General features: G+C 49.0%; 2 protein-coding genes across 2 annotated transcripts in view; both read right to left on the bottom strand.

The window, feature by feature from the left end:
- Positions 1-2,598: 2,598 nt before the first annotated feature.
- Positions 2,599-6,242, bottom strand: TMEM52 (transmembrane protein 52). The gene is made up of 4 exons (XM_009095558.4): positions 6,073-6,242; positions 5,356-5,400; positions 3,983-4,152; positions 2,599-3,659 (listed from the first exon to the last, which is right to left on the bottom strand). The coding sequence occupies exons 2-4, from the start codon at positions 5,385-5,387 to the stop codon at positions 3,349-3,351; spliced, it is 513 nt and encodes a 170-aa protein (XP_009093806.3). The 5' UTR covers positions 5,388-5,400; positions 6,073-6,242; the 3' UTR covers positions 2,599-3,348.
- Positions 6,243-10,373: 4,131 nt separating this feature from the next.
- The window catches only part of CFAP74 (cilia and flagella associated protein 74), a 35,567-nt gene continuing 26,108 nt past the window's right edge, over positions 10,374-19,832 (bottom strand). The window contains exons 27-39 of the mRNA XM_050982495.1: positions 19,329-19,436; positions 18,567-18,712; positions 17,251-17,385; positions 16,778-16,887; positions 16,383-16,438; positions 16,022-16,141; positions 15,709-15,861; positions 15,287-15,416; positions 14,592-14,746; positions 13,613-13,751; positions 12,675-12,796; positions 12,105-12,239; positions 10,374-10,906 (exon numbers count right to left, since the gene is read on the bottom strand). Of these exons, the coding sequence (XP_050838452.1) occupies positions 10,793-10,906; positions 12,105-12,239; positions 12,675-12,796; positions 13,613-13,751; positions 14,592-14,746; positions 15,287-15,416; positions 15,709-15,861; positions 16,022-16,141; positions 16,383-16,438; positions 16,778-16,887; positions 17,251-17,385; positions 18,567-18,712; positions 19,329-19,436 (1,623 nt within the window). The 3' untranslated portion in view covers positions 10,374-10,792. The remainder of the gene's footprint in view (positions 10,907-12,104; positions 12,240-12,674; positions 12,797-13,612; positions 13,752-14,591; positions 14,747-15,286; positions 15,417-15,708; positions 15,862-16,021; positions 16,142-16,382; positions 16,439-16,777; positions 16,888-17,250; positions 17,386-18,566; positions 18,713-19,328; positions 19,437-19,832) is intronic.

Raw genomic sequence — 19,832 nt, 5'->3', positions numbered from 1 at the left:
GACAAAGGCAACTGCAAGGCAAACAAAGAAATGTTTTTTTTCTCTGACTTTTCCTCTATCCAGACCCCAGTGATGGCTCAGTCTGGATGCTGCAGGTTTACCACTAAATACTCTCCAAAGATTATAATGCATCAATTATCAAAGCCAGTCTAGAGGTACCACTTTACTTCTGTTGTTAACGAGCTTGGCTAGAAGGGGATTTGCAGCCTGAGTTTCATGACAGAGCCAAGGTATAATTTGCTCTGGGCTATAAAGCCCATGAATTATTGAGAAAATTTACTTCCATGGCTGCATTTTCTTTCTGAGCACAAGTGCTCGTGCTGAGTGCATGTGTGAGAGCAGAGAGAGTGATGGAGGCTCCAGCCTCAGCAGTCCATCTCCCCAGCACAGGCTCTTTCACACAGCCAGCAAAGAACAGCAGAAAATAACTGACAAAATGATCATTTTGAACAAATGAGAGAAGAAAAATTGCATGCTGAACAGTGCCAAACTGAGGACCAAATAGAAATCACAATTAAAAATGCACTTTGGGTAATTACAGAGAGGGGCTTTTCTCTTAGAGATGTCACAAAGCTTGTGTGGATATAATCAGGCTTGAATAGATCTAGTGATGGTGAAAACCACCAGCCTGACAGACCAGAATTCTGAGATCCTGCATCAGGCCAAGCCTATGCCCTGCTGTGGGACCAACCTCCCCCCTGTGTCCTTTTTAAAACTGCTTTTTCTGGAAGTGAGGCTTTGCAATCACAAATTCCAAATCCATGTGCTCCTTCCCCTCCTTCCACTCTGCACACCCAACTGATTACTTCTGGATCCACTGACCAATTTCAAGCAAAGCAATAGAGATCTGCAGGTTTCAAAAATGGGAAGTTCTGCCTGTTCCATGAAAGAGAAGCTGTGCAGAGATGAGGGATCTCTTCAACCCTCCATTGCAAGGGGACTCCAGCATGGCCCCACCCTGGAGAAAGCCAGTCACAAAAAAGACCTTAATAATTTCCTAACTTTGAAGGTGACACAGCAAACTGAGCTGCTTTGGTGTGCAGAGGGAGGTCTGTGTTCCTGAGGGCTGATGGGGCAGGAGCTGCTGTTAACAATTTCTGAATTAGTGACCTCTGTCACAGGGCAAGAGCCTGGGCAAAACACAAGATTTTTCCTTAGGTGCTAGAAAGGAAACGCCAGCTTATGCCCTTATTCCTAGGAACTCACAGGCATTTGGGGTTTTCTTGGGGTTTTGCATCTCCTGTGACCAAGCAGAAGGGAGCTGGGGTCTGCCAGGTCCCGGGCACCAGGGGCAGGGCAGGGAATTGGAGCCGTGGCGGTTCCCCTGCTCCAGCCGCCCGCTCCCTTCCCCGGGCGCAGCGCGGCGAGCAGGGAGGGACTGCCCTCTTGTGTCAGTCACGGTTCTCTCGCTCGCCTGGCTTTGAATTCCCGTCTCTGTTTGGGAGCGAGCTCTCAGCCATTTCCCTCCAGCACTAATTCCTTCTTCGGAAGGGCAGAGGCTTCGTTCTGAGCACGATGGAAAAGTGTCAATAAATAAAAATACATCTGCTGCCTTTGTGACTTGGAGACATCCAGAACTGGGCATCTATTGCCCTTCCAGGCAGAGACATCCAGACAGTTCCCCTGGCTTGTGCCCAGCCTCCATCTTGACACAGATAGGGAAAGCAAAGGAAAGAATAAACCAGCAGAAATATAATGAAGGATGACAGAGAGGAGACACAAGAGAAGCAGATTTGTTGCACCAGTCAACCCTCGTAGTAAGTTACATGCAAGTTAAATATAGAAGCGACCCTTCCCTGGGGAGCCAGACTCATGGACAGCTCACACATGACTCTGCAGCAGCATCTCGGGCCTGTGGCTGGCAGAGATCTTCATTTTTAAATCATTAGTGCTCATTTCCAGGGCAGTTCTTGCAGTAATGGTTGTCAGAGAATAACAGTCCTCTAAAAGCTGTGCAGGCTTTTGTGCCCACCACTTGCACTGCCTGTTAATGACAGACACCTGAATTTGTGCTACATTCACTAACAGCACTGGGTGTTCAGGCTTTGCTTGCTGCTCTTACCCAGAGCAATGAGCCACCCTGGCAATTGCTCATGTTCTTAAAGCAGCCAGATTAGCACCCTGCTAAAGTGGATTCAAAGAAAATCACTGCTCAGGAGTGGACAAAATTTGGACCATTTGGAATATAGAAGAGCAAGGGGAAAAGCTGGCATTAAAAACCCTGCCTGTGGGCTGCTACTGCTGTGATCAGCTCCAAGCTCCCAGTTCTAAGAGGATGCTCAGCAGTTATCCCTCTATCAGTACTCCACCAAGAACCATCCCTAAGAGTATTTTCTTTGAACTTTTGCCCAGCCTGTACTGTGGTATTTGTATCTCTGACTTATTCTGGATAGCTCAGCACAAGCATGTTTTGTGTCACCCTGCTCATTCCTGAGCTTGTGCTGAGCTGGTAAAAGCTGCCAGGAACCTGTGATTTCTCTTTCCTGTGCTGCCTGAGACCCAGACTCCTGAACAGATGACAAAATATAAAGGTACTTTTGAAATATTTGATGAATATTTGAAATGCATCAATAATACCGAACCATGTGTGCAGGTGTCTCTTTGGAATTAGTGTGTACTTTATCTGGAAAAATTAAATAGCAAAGGGAACCCACCCACAAGGCAACACATCTTGAAAATAGAAATGGAAAGATTTATAGAAGCTCAGAAACAATTCCTTGGGGTTTCATGAGCACCACCAGCACAGAAGTGTCGTGTCTCATCTGCCTCACTCCCTTTGTGCAGGTGTGAAACAACACAAAGCATTTCCCTCCACGCTCTCCTGTCCTGGCATCTTCCTGCTCCTTGAGGAACAGGAGCCACTGTGCAGCACTTTGTCCTCAGCAGCTTCCTGGGCAGTTGGTGTTCTCAAAGGAAGTGAAACCACAGAGAATGTTCAGTGTCACTTGCTGGGATTCCCCCTTCAACTCCAGCTTGGGAAACTTCTGTTCTAGTACAACAGCTTCCTGTTTGTGCTGTTCTGAGTGTATTCCCAAGGTGGCAGAATTCTCCTAACCTTTTTTATTGCTGGACACAAGGAACAATTTTTTTTTATCAGAAGATGAACACTCATTCACGTCCCACTTTTACAGGCATTTTTAAACTGCTGCCCTTTTACCTCATTTCATATCCTTGAAGAAGTTTTACCAGGGGATTACAGCAGTCACAGAAAACATTTCTTCTGACAGATCATTACAAGGGCATGAGAAGAAATATCTTTCCATCATAACCTACTTAGAAACCCAAACTTTTCATGTCTTCTTTAACCCTTACAGTCCTTCCCTTACTTTTCTCCCCATCTGAACTGAGTCAGACCTGTGGCTGTTCTTTCGTGGCATCTTCTGAATCTTCTGAATTTGTCTGTGTTGGTGGATCTCTGTTGATTGTGTCAGGTGGGGACTGGCTGGGATTCAGCCCACGTGGTGTCACCTGTTCAGGGATGTCATCAAGTTTCTGGTTTGTCCGTGCCACTTGCTTTCCCATTTGAACAGCTTCATCATAGGAAGGTGGCAGGTCCATGGCATAGAGGCTATAAGCTGGAGGGGACACAGTGTTCTTATCCATATCCACAAATACCAAGGGAATCTGGACACTTGGGGGGTACTGCCATGAGCTGTATGCTGGGAAGAAAAAGAATTAAAAATAAAAATTAAACACCGCATGGGACACATATATGAAGGGCTAATCCTGCTTTTTTTCCCAGGAAATTACAGACTTTAGTGTTTCCAGAACAAATGCACTGTACACTAAAGCTGTCCATATAGAGTCACTCCTGATCTTCAGTGTCACTCACTGTCACCCTGATCCCTCCCTTCACCTCTTGTGCCCACCCTGTGGGGCTGGGAGCTGTTCTGGGAGCTCACTGGGAATTGCTGTTCTTGCAGGGGCTGCACACAGAGCTCCAGGCCCAGGCTCAGGAGCAGGTGAGTGCCAGGATACTCACAGGTCACTGTGCTGTGGGCAGTGCTGTCACTGTCCATGCCAATCACTGTCAGGTCACAGGGGTGCCGGGGGAAGGTCTCCACTGGAAGCCTTTTCTTCCTGCAGCAGAACTTGACACAGCTCGCTGAGACTCCGCAGAGCAGGAGCAGGAACACCATCAGCAGGATCAGCCTGAAAGAGGGGGAACACCTCCATTCCACTGCTAATGATTTACTGCTTCTAAAGCAGAATAGCATTGCACTCTGCTCAGAGGACAGGCCAAGCCTCCTGCTTGAGTTCTGAATGGGGGCTGGATCCTGGATTAGAAAGTTGGATCACAAACAGTCATGAGTTGAAGAATTACTGCCTAGCAGTACAACCTGTTCTGGCTCTCAGGTGCTGAAATATTTCAGTATTTTGGGTTCTTTTCTACTTCTGTGCAGGGAGAATGGCTCTGCTTTCCACAGCAAGAGAGGGTTTGTACTTGGAGGGAAATACAAGCACGAACTTCCACAAGTCTGGGGCCTCTCTTTATAAATGAGCATGGAAATGATATTCTATTAAATTATATTTATGCCTTGAAAACACAATTCTATCTCTAGCTATTGCTTAAGGAAGTTTATAATTTAACAATTTACAACGTACCTAGACTGATATACCTGTGTTTCAGGTTCCCCTCTCCACTGAAACTCCATCTTCCCACCTCTCAGATTCTCAATCCAACTCCCTCTTCCCGTGGAGGCTTTTAGAGCCTTCTCAGTCTATTTTTGGTCACTGTGTCATTTTAAACAGCTCTGTGTATCAACCAAAACTGCTCCACACTGAAGGAGGGGATGTAACCAACTCCCTCTGTGTGCTGCCACCAAAGCCAAGGTATGGACAGAATGCCAGCTATGAAAACAATGTCAGGGCACCTGTACCAGGTGTGAGGTAGGAGATGAATCCTGTTGGGAATCCTCTCTCTCTGGTCCCAGTTTGCCCCTCCCAGCAGGTTGTGCTCAGCTCTGTGCTCAGCACAGGGGACAGTCCCTGTCCCTGTCCCATAGAAGGGAGTGAGCCAGGGATGGGGCAGGGCCAGGGCCCAGCAAATCCCTGCTGGAACTGCCCTGTGAGAAGAGCCAATGGCCAGCAAGGCTCTGGCTATTTAGGAAGAACAAACAAGCCCTGGAGTTCAACTCCAGAGCACTCAGAAGGGAAAGATGACACAGCCCTCAGTGAATGTTGGTCCCCACCTGACACCCAATCTCCCCTGGCCTCATCCAGTCCATTCCTCTGAAAGCAGAGAACCCCTTCCCTGATCCTGCCTGAGAGAAGCCTTTCCACTGCCTTGCTCCAAGTACTGCTCATAAAAACCTCCCAATGGTTCTGGGTTAGGAAGATTAAAAGCCAACTTACCAGACATACCACAGATTTGTCCAATCAGACATGTTCTGAGGGCATCTGTGAAGGAAGGCAGATGATTCACTGATTTAAATTGTGCATGTGTGACAGGGAATGCACTTCCCTGGGCTGGAAAAGGGAAAGAATCAATAAGAGTATGGAGCAAAACCACTTTAGATTGTTCTTCATGGTTGTACCATTACTCCAGATGAGAACATGCAAACAATCCCACTGTAAAGTTGCTTCTGAATCAATAAATGTTTTTATTGAGTGGTGCTTTGCTCTTGCTTGGGAGAGAGAATGACTTGTGCAGGATTCCCAAAGAGCCAAATCAGTGTTATTTAAAGGTAGCTGAGATGAGGTGCCTCATACCAGATGCCTGTCTGAAAATGCTGGTCTGGACAATTGTCTGTGTCCCCCAGATATTTTAAAGTTATTTTTTCCATAGCTCCAATGCAGCCAGAAATGGCTTTTTCCCAGCTCTAGTGCAGTACAAAGGAGAACAGCTCCTGTGCCATTTCAGCAGGGTTGTGTGTGCTGAACCTCCTGTGCCAGAACAATGGCTCTGACCACAGGACACCTCTGCAAACTGCTCAGAAGTGACACTTGGGAGAGAACCGTTCACCTCAGTCCACAGAGCAAGGGAAGGCAAGTGAAATTTAAAAGTTGCTGGTGTGGGAATGTCACTTGGTCACGGTGGGAAAGGTTTGGGAACCCGCAGTGGTTACTCACCGGGCAGAGTTCTCCCAGTTGTTCCCAGAACAGAGCGATGCCTAGGGAAGGGGGGAGCCCGGGACTGGATCAGCAGGTGGCCAGAGGAGAAGGGCCTCGTCTCCCTGCTGCATGTGCCCGGGAGGCTCCCGGCTGCGGGCGAGCGTCCGTGAGCGCCGCGGCTGCCGGAGCCCCCGGGAGCCACCGCCGCCGCCTCAAGGACACGCGGCCGGCGCTGAAAGGGGACACCGAGCCCTGGGGCCAGCCCGTGCTGGGCAGTGCAATAAATAACCGGCATCATCCCCGGGGGGGCAGAGCACGGCAGGACCGGGCAGCACCGCCCCGCTTCCCCCGCCCGCCCGCGGGAGGGGACGGGGCCGGGCGGGGCAGAGCGGCCCGGCTACCCCGGAGTGCCCCTGCCTCTGTCCCTGCCCCGTCCCTATCCCTGTCCCTGCTCCTGTCTCTGCCCCATCCCCTGTTTCTGCCCCTGTCTCTGCCCCATCCCCTGTCTCTGCCCCATCCCCTGTCTCTGCCCCATCCCCTGTCTCTGCCCCATCCCCTGTCTCTGCCCCGTCCCGTCTCTGTCCCATCCCCTGTCTCTGCCCCGTCCCCTGTCTCTGCCCCATCCCCTGTCTCTGCCCCATCCCCTGTCTCTGCCCCATCCCCTGTCTCTGCCCCGTCCCCTGTCTCTGCCCCATCCCCTGTCTCTGCCCCGTCCCCTGTCTCTGCCCCATCCCCTGTCTCTGCCCCATCCCCTGTCTCTGCCCCTGTCCATGTCTCTGTCCCTGTCCCTGTTCCTGTCCCTGCCCAGACCGGGAGGGGGTACAGGGGACAGAGCTCCGCTTGCAGAGATTTTCCCGGAGCACTTCGGGACTGCACCAGATGCTCTCACCAGACCAGAACCCATCAGGTGTGCAGCAGCTGGACACACCCCTGAGCCTCTGCTGTGTCAGAGGTACTTGAAGGAGAAATAAAAGAATGAGAAACCTGGTATGAAATATATGAGTCAGAAAGAAATGTTTAGAAGAGCAGATAATTTCCCCTTCTAAAACCAGCCTTGTTAAATCACATGAAACAGGACTGAAAAGGTATTGATGGCTCTTCAGGATGGCTGTGCTCCAGGCTATTAAATTGTGTTGAACATTTCAAATGTAGAAATTCCTTATCTCCACCCACGAGCCTTTGTTGTGTTCTCCTCCCTGTGCAGCTGAGGAGGACAGTGATGGATTGGCTTTGGTGGCACCCGGTGTCCTGTCAGGGCCAGCCCAGCACAATCCCAGGGCAGCCACTCCATGGGGAGCCCAATGGACACAATCCCTGGGAAGCACCAGGTGATATTCCCTACACTGATTCCTAGAACTGAAGGCCAGTGCCTCCAGGCTCAGCAATGGCATGTGACAAAGTGACTGCAGTGTTTTCCTCCAGCACTGCTCAGGGTCATGGGGCCATTGCTCATTTAGGGAAACCTGTGCTCACATATGTGAAGAAATAGCTGAAGTCACTTCTGGAGAAGCAGAACATGAATTAATAAATGTGTATGACACCAGTGCTTGCTCTCTCACTCTCTGCTTTACAAATGAGCTGGGATTGCCCTTAAGGATTATTAAGATCATACATGGGGGTGTGAATTGTTCATTAAACCAGAACTGCATCAGTGCCAGGAAGTTCATGTTTGCTTTTAGACCCAAATCTGAAAGCACGAGTTTGTTTCCAGGGACCCAAGAGTGGTCACAGTTGCAAAACTCAGTTTGATAGCAGAATGGTCACAAGTGCAGTTAGAGGAGCAGAAAACTTCAGCTTCCAGGAAATGAAGAAATACTTCTGAGGTTACATTTTCCATATTGTCCTCACAACAGCAGCTCCATTCCTACTGGAGTCCTGTGATATGGAAACAGAAACACCAGGCTCCATGTCTAGAGTCCCCTGGCAGTTTTAATGCCCAGTGTGTGTGACTGTGCATAGCCCACTGTGGAAGCACAGAACTGATCAGGGTTGGTGCCTTCTCAAGAGATGAACTTGCTGGAGCTGTGCTGAACTTCTGCTGGGCACTGGGACTTGGCACTGATCCATGCCAGGAGAACACACCAGTGCTCTCAGCTCTCTGTGTGCTCAGGGAATTGCCTGCAGACCCACTCACTACTGCTGGATCAGCTCCATGAGTCTGAGTTACCAGGGAATTGTTTTCATCTTCAACTGGCCCAGTCAATTTTCTGTTCATTGGAAAAATATCAAGAAGCTGTTGCACACAACACACATTGTACATGAGAATTGTGTGCGTAGGAGCATCCTGACAGAATTCCTTCAGTTTTCAATAAACTGAAGGTGTGCATCTCTGACTGTTGCATGTTTGCATCGTGATGATTCTAACTGTGGCAGTGAAACATCCAGGGTTGCATTTTACAGACACAGTAACTCTGCTTTTGCTTTTGAAGCTCTAGTGGTGTCCCAGGTGAAGCAGCACAGTCTGCATACGTTCCCAATGGATCTGCTTTTCCACATCAATTTGTTTTCCCTTCCACATCAGCCTGCGTCTCTCATTGCCTGAGTGCTGCCCCATGTGAGAGCTGGCACTTCACCTTCTGTGTCCCCAAAGAACAAAGCAAACCAAGAGAGGGAAACCCAATCCTGAGCAGCCATTGTGCCCCCAAGAAGTCAAATATGATCACTTTCGAGGACAAGCTAAAACACCAGGCTTTTCTCTTATGAAAGGGACTAAAACCTGCTCAGATTTCCATAAGTGCTTCACAGAACGTCAGCTGGAGTTTACAGGGAGAGTTTACTTTATTTTCAGTCCTCCAGAAATAACCACCTGTTCCTGTTATCCTGGTCCAAGCCTCCCCCAAGAGAACACACACATACTGAATTTTAAACGTGGAGACTTTGACCAGAGAAACCCAGAACCTTATGTTCACTTCAGTCCTGTGAAAATATTGATCCAAGTTCTCCAGTCCCAGGAATGCAAGTGCAGTGGGTGACACCCCTGCTCACCACTGGGTACCAGTGGTGCCTTCAGCTGGTTGGTGGCAGCTGCTCCTTACACAGCCTAACCCTGGGAGGGTACCAGTGTCACTGTCTTTACATCATTCTTGAATTTTTTACTTCTTTTCGTCCTCTGGATGCTTCTTCTCAGGACCTGACCTCTGTGAAGTGGAAGATTCCTAAGACAGGGGTGTTGTTTCCTGGTGGATAATGTTACACTTCTTTTCAGCATTCTGTATGGTTATCATAACCAGAGTCTGGGCACTGATTCGTTGTCTGCCATCACTTTTTGGTTTCCAGGAGTGAAATCTGAAGGATTCTCACACAATGGATGCCCACAAATGTAGTGCCTGAAGTGGCTCCTCCACTGCCACACGCTGTGCCCTTCCTTGCTTGCTGCCAGCTGCCCTGCCAGGAGGTGACTGTGCAGTGAGCAGTGCTGTGTGCAGTGCTTTTAGTGCCTGTAGTGGGATTTACTCACCCTTTGGGGCTGCAGGGGAGCCAGCACACAAAGCCCATTGTGCCCAGCTCCAGGCCCAGCTGTGCCAGCAGCAACACCCAGGGCCTCCAAGGAAGGCAGAGCTGTCCCTGGCTGGCACTGCCACCCCCAGCTCCTCCCCAGCCCAGGACACTGGGACTGCTTCAGCATCTTCAGTCTTTAGACTGAAGAGTTAAGTGACTCCACAGGCACTCGAGCCATTATTACATGAGAACACATCTCAATGGATCAAACACTGGCTGGAAAAACAAGGAACCCCCTCTTCACTCCCACAGACCTCCTCTGTCAAAGGGGGAGCCTGGTTAAAATGTTCCCTGTGACAATTGCTTCCCTGCTTGTCCCTGCAGTTCCCAGCTCGTTATCACAGGATATTTACAAATAATATTTCTATTTTCTGATTGCATCATCTGAGTCAGGGATTTAACAGCCAGGGGCCAAAGGGCAGCACACCCTCAGAATGGTGGGGAGGGAACTTTGCCACAGACTGCCTGTGACTCAGGAAAGAGTGTGATAAGAGATGCACAGGATTATCCTGTGTCTAATGGCTGCTGCCTTCCTGCTCCCTCCATTCTCCAGCTCTGCTTCCTGAACCAGCTGCTGCTTCCTGACAGAAGTTCCACCTGCAGGGCACTCTGGCTTCCCCAGAACAGCAGGATTCTGCTCTCACCCAGAATTCAGCAGAAGGCAAATATAGAAATACACAGTTCCTGGAGAGCCAGGATCTCTGGCAAGTGTCTGCCCATATCCAGGGAACAGCACAGGAATATTCCCCCTTGACCCCCTGTTACCAGGCACATTTGACTGGACACTGTAAAAGGGACTCCCCAAATGATTGGGAGGAGGCTTGAATAAGAAACTTTATTCTGGTCTTAGAAAAAGTCAAGGTTTTTCCAAATCCTACAAAAAGCATCTGAAACTGGACAAAGATAGAAACTCACTGATGTGGATGTAACCAGATATTCCTCCTGGTGGAATGCCCACCTTTGGGAGACTTGGGATTAACAGCAGGTGTAGCTGCTTGGGGCCCTCAGTAATTCTTCCCTCTAACACAAAATTATTGTCACAGAGTCAGCTGGAAAGTGAAGCCACTGACACCAGAGTTTACAGAGAACTTTGGGTGAAACAGCAGAAATGCTACATGGCCCTTCCTTCCCACATCCCTGCTGCCCTCACTTATTTGCAATGATCTCAAAATCCTCCCATGTTCCACCAGGGATCTCCCAGGAATGGAACCTCCATCTTCTTTCCATTTGGCTGGATCCCTCAGCCAGTGGGAGCAGCTGCAGACACCACTCTTGCCATGAGCAGGACCCTGTAGGATTCTGTGATGTCACCTTTCACAGTCAGGAGGGCTGACACCAGCGGGGGGTCACTGGTCTGCAGAGACAACCACACAGAAACCAACCTGGTCTTTAGGACACAGGAGATACGAGATGATCACCTTCTAAACTCTGTTTCACATCTCAGTGTTCAGGTACCAGTTATAGCTACAGGTGACAGGTGACAGCCACTGTGCTGGCTCCTCTCTGTCCCCAAGTGATGCTCATGCTGCAGCCAGTGAGGTATGACAGTGACTCAGCATTGTGTCCCCAGAATGCCACAGAGACTGTCCCCACGTCACTGCCATGGCAGCTGGGCACAGCAGCAACCTCAGAGCTCCCAGAGAGGGCTGGAAGGAAATCCTGTCAGCCCCCAGTGAGTGCTCAGTGTTGAGCAAGAGCAGGGGTTACCAAGGGGCACCGTGCAGGCTGGATACACCCTGCCAGGATCTCTGCTGCCTCTTTCTGCTGTGATGGCAGAAATCTTTTAATTTTGGAACCAGCCACTCATTCTGCCATCCTACACACGGGGAGTCAATGCCTCCAGCCTCCATGAACGCCCCAGGAGGTGAATCAGGAGGGGCAATCACAGCCTCATGGAGCTGTTGGGACATCAGATCCAACCTCTACTAGGCAGAAGTAGCAGTAGCAGATACAAGGCAGTAGAAGGGAAATGGGGCACCCACCAGGAGCTTTGTGTCACACCCCACCAGGAGCCCTGTGTGACATCTGCCAGGAGCCCTGTGTCACACACCATCAGACGCCTGATGTGACACCCGCCAGGAGCCCTGTGTGACACCCCCAGGATCCCTGTGTGACACCCCAACAGGAGCCTTGTGTGACACCCTCCATGAGCCTTGTGTGACACCCGCCAGGAGCCCAGTGTGACACCTGCCAGGAGCCCTGTGACACTCTCCAGGAGTCCTGTGTCACACACCATCAGACGCCTGGTGTGACACCCTCCAGGATCACTGTGTGACACCCACCAGGATCCCTGTGTGACACCCCAACAGGAGCCTGGTGTGACACCCCAACAGGAGCCCGGTGTGACACCCTCCATGAGCCTTGTGTGACACCCATCAGGAGCCCTGTGTGGCACCCTCCAGGAGCCCAGTGTGACACCCGCCAGGAGCCCGGTGTGACACCTGCCAGGAGCCCAGTGTCACACCCCAACAGGAGCCCGGTGTGACACCCGCCAGGAGCCCGGTGTGACATTCCATCAGGAGCCCTGTGTGACACCGGTGTCGCAGGCTCACCTGCAGGTCGGCAGGTGGCACCCACGAGACGCCGATGCGCTTGAGCTGCCCGCGCTCCAGGGCTCCCTTGGCGCCGTCCAGCTCGAAGCCCGCCCGCCGCAGCTCCGGGCCGCTGTCCAGGCTGAACTCCACGGCCTGGCACGGACACACGGCACCGTCACCCCCGGGCCGCAGGGGCTGCACTGCCCCAGCTGCCCCTTGAAACTCCAGCTATCCACTGTGACAGTCATGGTGTCACCCTGTCACCAAATACTCCATTAAAATAACAGGGTCAGAATTGTAATTCAGTTCTGGGCTCAAAATTCCATATTCTGGAATTGAGGAGGCAAACTGCTAAATTAAGTTTGTGGCTGACTTAGTATGATAATGCTAATTCCTTATATTAGCCCCTGAAAAATAAGCATTTCAAACACTGTACTTCTAATAATGTAAAATTTATCAGAAATGCTGAAAGCTGCTTTTTAAAATTTATGATTTTGTGAATTTTGGACAGAAGGAACGAACAGCCCTTTGCACACTGTCAGGATCCCATACAGCCTGTCACAAACCTGCAGGTTTGATTTCCCTCACCTTCTTGGCTGCCAGCTGAGGACTCTGAATGGCCCCCACGGTGATCTCTGCCCTGGCTGGCTCTGCTGAGCCCTCCACAAACTCCAGGAGCAGGAGAAGGGACTTCACTACTTCTTGTGGCCCTAAACAAACAGCAACCGGGTCACCTCTGAGACAGCCAAACTGAGCCTTTGGCCTTTTGGAACCAACAGAAATTGCAGCAGGATGGTTCAAAACAAAGTGATGTGCTATCAGGAGCTGGCACAGACAAAGAGATCCTTTCACAGAGTTAGTGAGGAATTAAGGAAAAGGAGGGTTTGGATAATTTGCAATTGCAAAGTGCAATTATTACTTGTTTATCAAGTTCCAGGCTGGTTTTCTAGCCCATGGCACACTGCTCTGTATACTTTATTCCTACTTATGTGTGTGTGCTTGGATTTATTTACAGCTCAGGAGTCAGGAGCTGTTTGCATCCTGTCCCATGAAATTAAGGAAGAGCAACTTCAAAACCCCAGAAGTTTCATAACAGGACAAACAGGAGGATCCAGGATATGTGATTATATATGAAATAATTTCTTAAACATTTAATACACCTCAGAGAAGTAGCAGAGAGCAAATGCATCTTAATTCCTCACAGTAGTGTTACATTATAATCATTTTTTCAAAGAAGCTGCAGAGGTAGAAGATCATTAAGACAAAACTGCCTTCAAATGAAGAGAAAAATTTTCCTTAAGAGAAACTTTTGTGGTATTTTTGTGCATTATGAATATATGCTTGAACATAATGCTTATTTTTTCTGATTCTGGAAAAATTATATGCTTGAATATATGCTTGAACATAATGCTTATTTTTTCTGATTCTGGAAAAATTGCCTTAAATTTCCTTCCTTCTTAAAGGAAGAGAAACATTCCCATGTCTGATCCCTCCCTGTTCCATAATAAACAGTGGTGGCACTTTACCTTTTACCAGTGCTTCCTGTGGTGCCACAGGTGAGGTGACAGCCAAGGACTCCACGGGCACATCCAGGGGCACTCCCCCCTCCACAAACATGATGTGATCCCGGGCTGCCCCCTTCAGCTGGATCTCGTGGGCTGTTTGCTGGGTGAGACAGAAAGTCCTGGATGCAGGTGACAGCTCAGGTCACCTGAATGACGCTGGTACCTGAGCCAGCAGCACCAGGAAATCGTGGTGGCATCACCTCCCCTGAACGATGCCAGCGATCCTGGGCACTAATGCAGGAGTTCTGCACCTGCCCTGGGCTTGCCCACTCTGGCACTTCTGTTTTAAACAACCAGGGAAAAGTGCCTCAGGGGGGCACTGGACAAACGATTTATACACGAGCCACTGAAAGAGGCAAAACTTTTCTGTTGCCGAACTTGGGCCAAGTGTCCGTTCACCCTCCCTTTATCCCACCGTGCATTCCTAACTGCAATCCCACAGCTTGCAAGGGCAGCAGCAGCTCTCGCTCGGCCCAGCCCCTCTGCAGTGCTGCTGCTGGGCATTAGTGGTCACTCTGCACCAACTTTTGGTGTCCTGGCAGGGGCCCAGCGCTGCCCGCGGCGCGGCCACCTGCGCATCCGGCCGGAGCATCCCGGGGCAGCTCCGCAGATGGAAGCTGGCACCGAGCGGCTGCCAGAGCAGCTCCCTGGTGCTCCTGCTCCTGCCGGGCCCTGCTGGGCAGGTGGAGCTCCCCTCTCCCCTCTGCTCTGCCATTAAATGCTCCCTGCCGGAGCCCCTTGGAGCTGTGCTCAGCTCCCGTCCCCTCCTGACGGTGCCGTGGGGTGACAGTGACAGGGATGGACCCCACATCACTGTTTTTATCAACTAATAACTGAATATCTAAATCTGAAAAATGTCAGAGGGCCCCAAACGTGCCATTTCCTCCCTACATCAGTTCAGGCAATATTCAGACTGTTTTCATAATCCTGATTGTCTCACCTTGCCAAAGAGCAGAACCTTGAGGCGGTCGGAGTAGTAGAGACTTTCATGATCAGGACTGAAAGTAACCACAAAATCCTGGCTCATCCCAGCCTCAATTTTTCCTTCTGTTGGAGAGACCCTGAACACACTGAAGCCATTATAGTTCTGTGTTCCTGGTAAATAAAAATGAGGATACAGATAAGAAAGGAGGACAGCTCCATTTTACTTCTTCATAAATTTTAAACCCATTTAATTTTTGTTGGAACAGCAAATAAATAAGAGCTGATACATGGCTTTGCAGCAAAACAGGGTGTTAGAAACACCAGATAAATCCATCCATCCATCAGTTTGATGCATTAATCTCCAGAGGAACTGAAGCAGCATCACCAACCCTTCCTATATTCTGACGTGTTTTTACAGATCTGGACATCTTTAAAAGGAATCTTTAATATGCAATTACTGTGTGGGTTTATTTCGATTTAAACACTAATAACTCCTCACTTGTGGGTATTTGCTCAGGCTGCATAAATTTACAGCTCCCCATATTGAAAGAATTACTTCAGCTCCTACTGGGGAGCAAAATGAAGTCTTCAATTTCAGGGCTGTGATGCCCCAGGTCTGACAGTTGTGTGCATCTAAGAGGACACAGCTATGCTGCTTTACACCTGAATCTTTAGCAGAGGAAAAAGAGGAAAGAATAAAAGAAAGTTTACCAACAATCTCTGTTCTCTGCAGAGAGGATGTAAGGAAGGAGGGAATTTTCTGCCGGTCTGTGTCCCGTGTTGGTGAGAGTGACTCCAGTTGTACAGAGAACAGCAGGGTCAGGCTGGAAGTGTTCTTTATCTGGGGACATTCATTCACACAACAGCATTTGCATGAAGGAAATTGATTCTCAGGCCTGTAAGAGCCATAGTTTGCAAAGTGGCTGAATTTATTTTGCTGCATTAGTGCAGCTCTGTGTCGCCAGATGCCACCAGAGGCACAATCAAAACGCGTCACACCAACCCCCCTCTGCATCAAATACTGGCCTTTAGTTATTGACACACTTGGACAAATCTGGGAGGAGACAGTTTGTGTTGTCTTCCTGCTCACAAGAACTCCTGCTGTGCTCTGCAGTTCAGCACAGAGACCTTACCTGGACTGTGGCAGTCACCGTGTCCCTGGCCATGACGTATCCCATGTCCAGCACCTCTCCCACGGAGCACTCAGTGCTTGGCACCACCCCACGCCCAGAGAGGGGGAGGCTGATGTTGGTCTTTGCCACCTGGATGTCCAGAGTTTCCAAGAACTGCCCAGAGGGTGCCTGGGTTAGTCCATGTGCTCAGAGAACCCTCACCCTTCCAGCTGACCCCTCCCAAGGAACCATCCCAGAACTGAGACAAGATCCAAAGGTTGGGACAGGGAACTTTGTCTCTCCTCTCTCCCCTGCTCTTGTGTCTTTTACTCACCCATTTATCCTCACTTGGACAAAAAGAGATGATGAGGGGTTTATTTTCACCTGGCTCAAGCGTTCCAACTGCTCTGACCAACAGGAAGGGGCCATTGGGATTCAGAGCTGAGAATCCCAGCTAAAACAGTGCAACTCAAGGAAAAACATTCATAAAGATTGAGAAAAAAGATATGAGAATAGATTCTGCATATTGTTTACATGTCTTTGGTCTGAACTAAGCATCTAAAAGCTTTTGAGAGATCAATAACTCAAGAGAGAAGATGAGTTTGTGCTTTAGTGTCCAGCAGTTCCTCCTGCAGAGGCAGAGTGTGATTGAGCAGAGGCTGAAGGCTGAGCTCACGTGCTCCAGGCAAGGATACCTCCAGCTTCCCTGGGGAGATGTTTTCTATTGCAATTCTCTTCATCATTCTGTGGCCTGCAAGGAATGAAAACACTTCCCAAAGGGAGGATGCTCATCCCTCCCATTCCTCCTCCTTACTTGTGCTCCTGCCTGAGCCAGACTCATCCCAGGCCTGTGGCTAAGGTACCACTCAAGGCTCACCAAAATGCTTTCAGTCGCTTCTGGAGCATCCAGGTCCTTGTTTGTGGATCAGATCTGCTCTTCCATGGGCCTCAGCTGGCCAGAGGCTCCTTATTTTCCACCTAAATACTCACTAAGGGCTAATTTCTATCCTGACTTTTGAAAATGCAAAACTACTGGGAAGAACTCACTGTCAGAGAGAACCAACTCCAGACCAGAATCCAAACTCCATACCTACAGAAACGTCCCCAAAATCGGCCGTGTTGATCCCAGAGTCAGACATGATCAGAACAGGTGGGGCCACAGCAGGGCAGTGCAGCTCCAGGTACAAGGTGTTGTGAGGGCTGCAGAGAGAGCAGAGGCAGCTGGGGAATAAAAGGGCAGAGCTCTGGGGTCACAGACACAACAGCAACTGCCAGGGATCTGCTCCTGTCACAGGGTGTGACAGCACAGCACAGGGCTCCGTGACTGACTGTGTCTGAGCAGAGATGAGCTACAGCTGCCTCAAAGTTTTCACACAATTATTCCTTCAGCTGCTTTGATATTCATGTGTTTGATTCTTATCCAACTGGTGGGCTGGGAGCATGAGTTTCTACCACTGAGCTATGAAGTAATTAAGAGCAGCAAACAAATTTCTCCCCCAAATGAATAAATCAGCGAGCCCACCATTTCCCCCTCACATCTCTGGGTTATCCAGCTGCACCCACCTGCAGGTTAAGTTCCCAGAGCCCTCCTCTCCACTGGCATGGCCACTTGCAACAGAGCATGGGATGATGTATTTGTTAAAACTCCCTCTGAAACTCCTCGTCAGGGAAGCCTGGGCTGCCCTATAAGCATCAGAACTAGAGAATCCAGGAATAGGAATTATCTCAGTGAGTGAGAGAGCAAAAAACCATCAAATAAATATCTGCTGAGCTATTTGTGATTATTGTTTCTTAGTCACACATTCAAAATGGAATGTAACAGTGAAATTAAATGACTGTCAGTAATGGACCCACAATACAAAGTGGTTGGCTTTTGTTGCCAAAAGAGAATAAAAATGAAGAACCCAGATAACAGATGTTACACCAAAGATTGCAAAAACCTCAATACAATTTCCTTTGGTTGAATACTTCAAGTATTTCAGTGTCTTCCAGTACTTCTACATCATCTCAATGACATGTAAACACACAGGATCACATTCCTCTAATGCAGCATGTAGGCAATACTTCTAAAATAGGGATTTTTTTTTTACAATCTCTGCTGAAAGTGTTTAAAAATGATAATTAATGGATGGCAATGAACATGGGATTTTAGTAAAAGATGTCAAAACATCCAGCACAGCCAAATGCCTGTTGCTTCAATATGTATTTACTTCTAAATACTTCCAAATTCCTGAGCCAGGGCAGAAGTGTGGCTCTGAGAAGCTGAATTACCTGCTGTTCAAGGGCCCTCAGGTACCAGATTTTGCATGTGAGTGTCCCAAGCTCCAGGCAGCAATGCTGTTGATGTTGACTCTCCCTGAGGTGCTCCCACTGCACAGGGACTGCCTCAAATACACATTTCCCTGCCAGCACTGATGCTGACCATGACTAATGTGCTGGACTGTGTAAGCCCTCAAATTAAAAACAGAAATTACTCTCTGCCATGGATTTGGGCCATCAGCTGGTTCTGGTAGATCTGTTCACCAGAGGTTTCTTTGAGGAGTTTCTGTTGGTCCCCAAGTTGAGCTTTGCTGTTGCCCTTTCCAGAAGCCCCGTGTTGGCTCAGCCCCATCCCCCACACAGCCCCAGCTCCTGCTCCCTGACAGATTCTTTGAAGTCTTCAATCCTTCTGATGCATAAAGGGATTCTTTGCCTCACATGAGAGGGTACAGCTGTGTGGCTCACAAGCAGCACTAATTTTGGAAACAGCCTCTGCAACACAGCTGAAGCTGTTCCCTCTCCAGTTTGCTTTCTTGTCTACCTACAGCTTTAGTAGATTTATTAAACTACTTCTAAAGAGAATGCTGTCTGTGTAGTACAAGATGCTTCTGTTGACTTACTCAGGCTTTAACTCTTCGGGTTTTGGCTCCTCAGGGCTATGTACAGAAGCCAAGCTTTTCCTGCTTCCAGTCCTTCCTCTGGAGAGGGAAATGCTCAATCTATTTTGCTCTTTCTTTGAATCTCTCTTCTTTTTGCCCACTGGAGACTGAGGGGGACTACTGGAAATCTGACCAAGACAGGAGTGAGCAAAGACACAGAGTAAGGAGGTGACACAGAGCAGGGGACAGGGGACAGCAGGATGATGGTGACAGCCCACAGACACAGTATCTACAACAGACGAATTTCCAAAAGTGTAAAGTTTAAAAATTGGGTTGAAGTGGACATATTTTACTCCCTCTTAGAATAAGAGGTCTCCTCTTGGAGCATATGAGTCTCTTTCTCATGGGAATTTTACCTGTTTGTCTCATAATCAAAGACAACCACAGGTGCTCACATAAATTAACTGACCTAGGAGTTGCATATAAATTCCATGGATGCTGTAAATCTTCAGGAAGTTAGAAGCTTTTTTTTTAAAGAGTATTTCAGTTGGCAATAAAACCCTCTAGGAATAATTGTGAGCACAAAATTAAATGATTGCTCAGTGAACAGGCCACACACTGAGTGCACAGTCACACTCTCATCCTTCATAAGCAGGTCCCCCATGGACCACAAGCTTGAGCTTCATTAATATGCAAATAATTTTATGATAAAAATACCATCCAGAGAAACAAATCTCTGCAAGTGCCAGACCAGCAGCATGTGCTGTTCTTAGCATTCCTTACTTGTGCTGCTGCCTCTGGCACAGCTGCTGTGCTGAGCCTCCGTGCTGCCTCCTCCCTGATTTGCTGCTCCCACAGCGCCGGCCTGAAGGACACTCGGATGGAGCTTTTCTGGGAATGTGAGAGCACACACAGCAGAGAGGGCACAGCTCAGCCCCAGGCACGTGGGACACCTCCAGAGCTCACCAGGAGCACACACAGTTCACACAAGTGCTCTTCTGCTCAGAGGGAATCACAGCATCCCCAGGGAAAGGCACTTGCAGCTCTGTTGGATGGCCAGGATGTCACAGTGGGCTGGGTTTACATGGGAAATACTTTTGATATTTAAACATTCTCCACATAAATCACAGTGACAACACTGGGGACAGAACACTCCCATAAGGCATTAGCCAGATTTGGTGCTTAACCCTCCTGTCTGATTGAAAACATTCTTTAAAACAATACAAAATATTCCAGCTATTCTAACAACAACTGATGTTTTGAGCTGTGTTCACAAGTGACAGCCTT

The sequence above is a fragment of the Serinus canaria genome, chromosome 21, assembly GCF_022539315.1.
Source record: "Serinus canaria isolate serCan28SL12 chromosome 21, serCan2020, whole genome shotgun sequence".
NCBI lineage: Eukaryota > Metazoa > Chordata > Aves > Passeriformes > Fringillidae > Serinus > Serinus canaria.
The sequence above is the reverse complement of the archived record's forward strand: the minus strand, read 5'-3'. Positions and strand labels throughout refer to the sequence as shown.

Bases quoted from the DNA above. Each gene is read 5' to 3' on its own strand.
- TMEM52 (XM_009095558.4), bottom strand. From the start codon at position 5,387: ATGTCTGATTGGACAAATCTGTGGTATGTCTG. The intron at 4,153-5,355 runs GTAAGTTGGCTT...CCCCTCTTTCAG, and splicing joins ACAAATCTGTGGTATGTCTG to GCTGATCCTGCTGATGGTGT. The intron at 3,660-3,982 runs GTGAGTATCCTG...TTTTCTTCCCAG, and splicing joins TGCCCACAGCACAGTGACCT to CATACAGCTCATGGCAGTAC.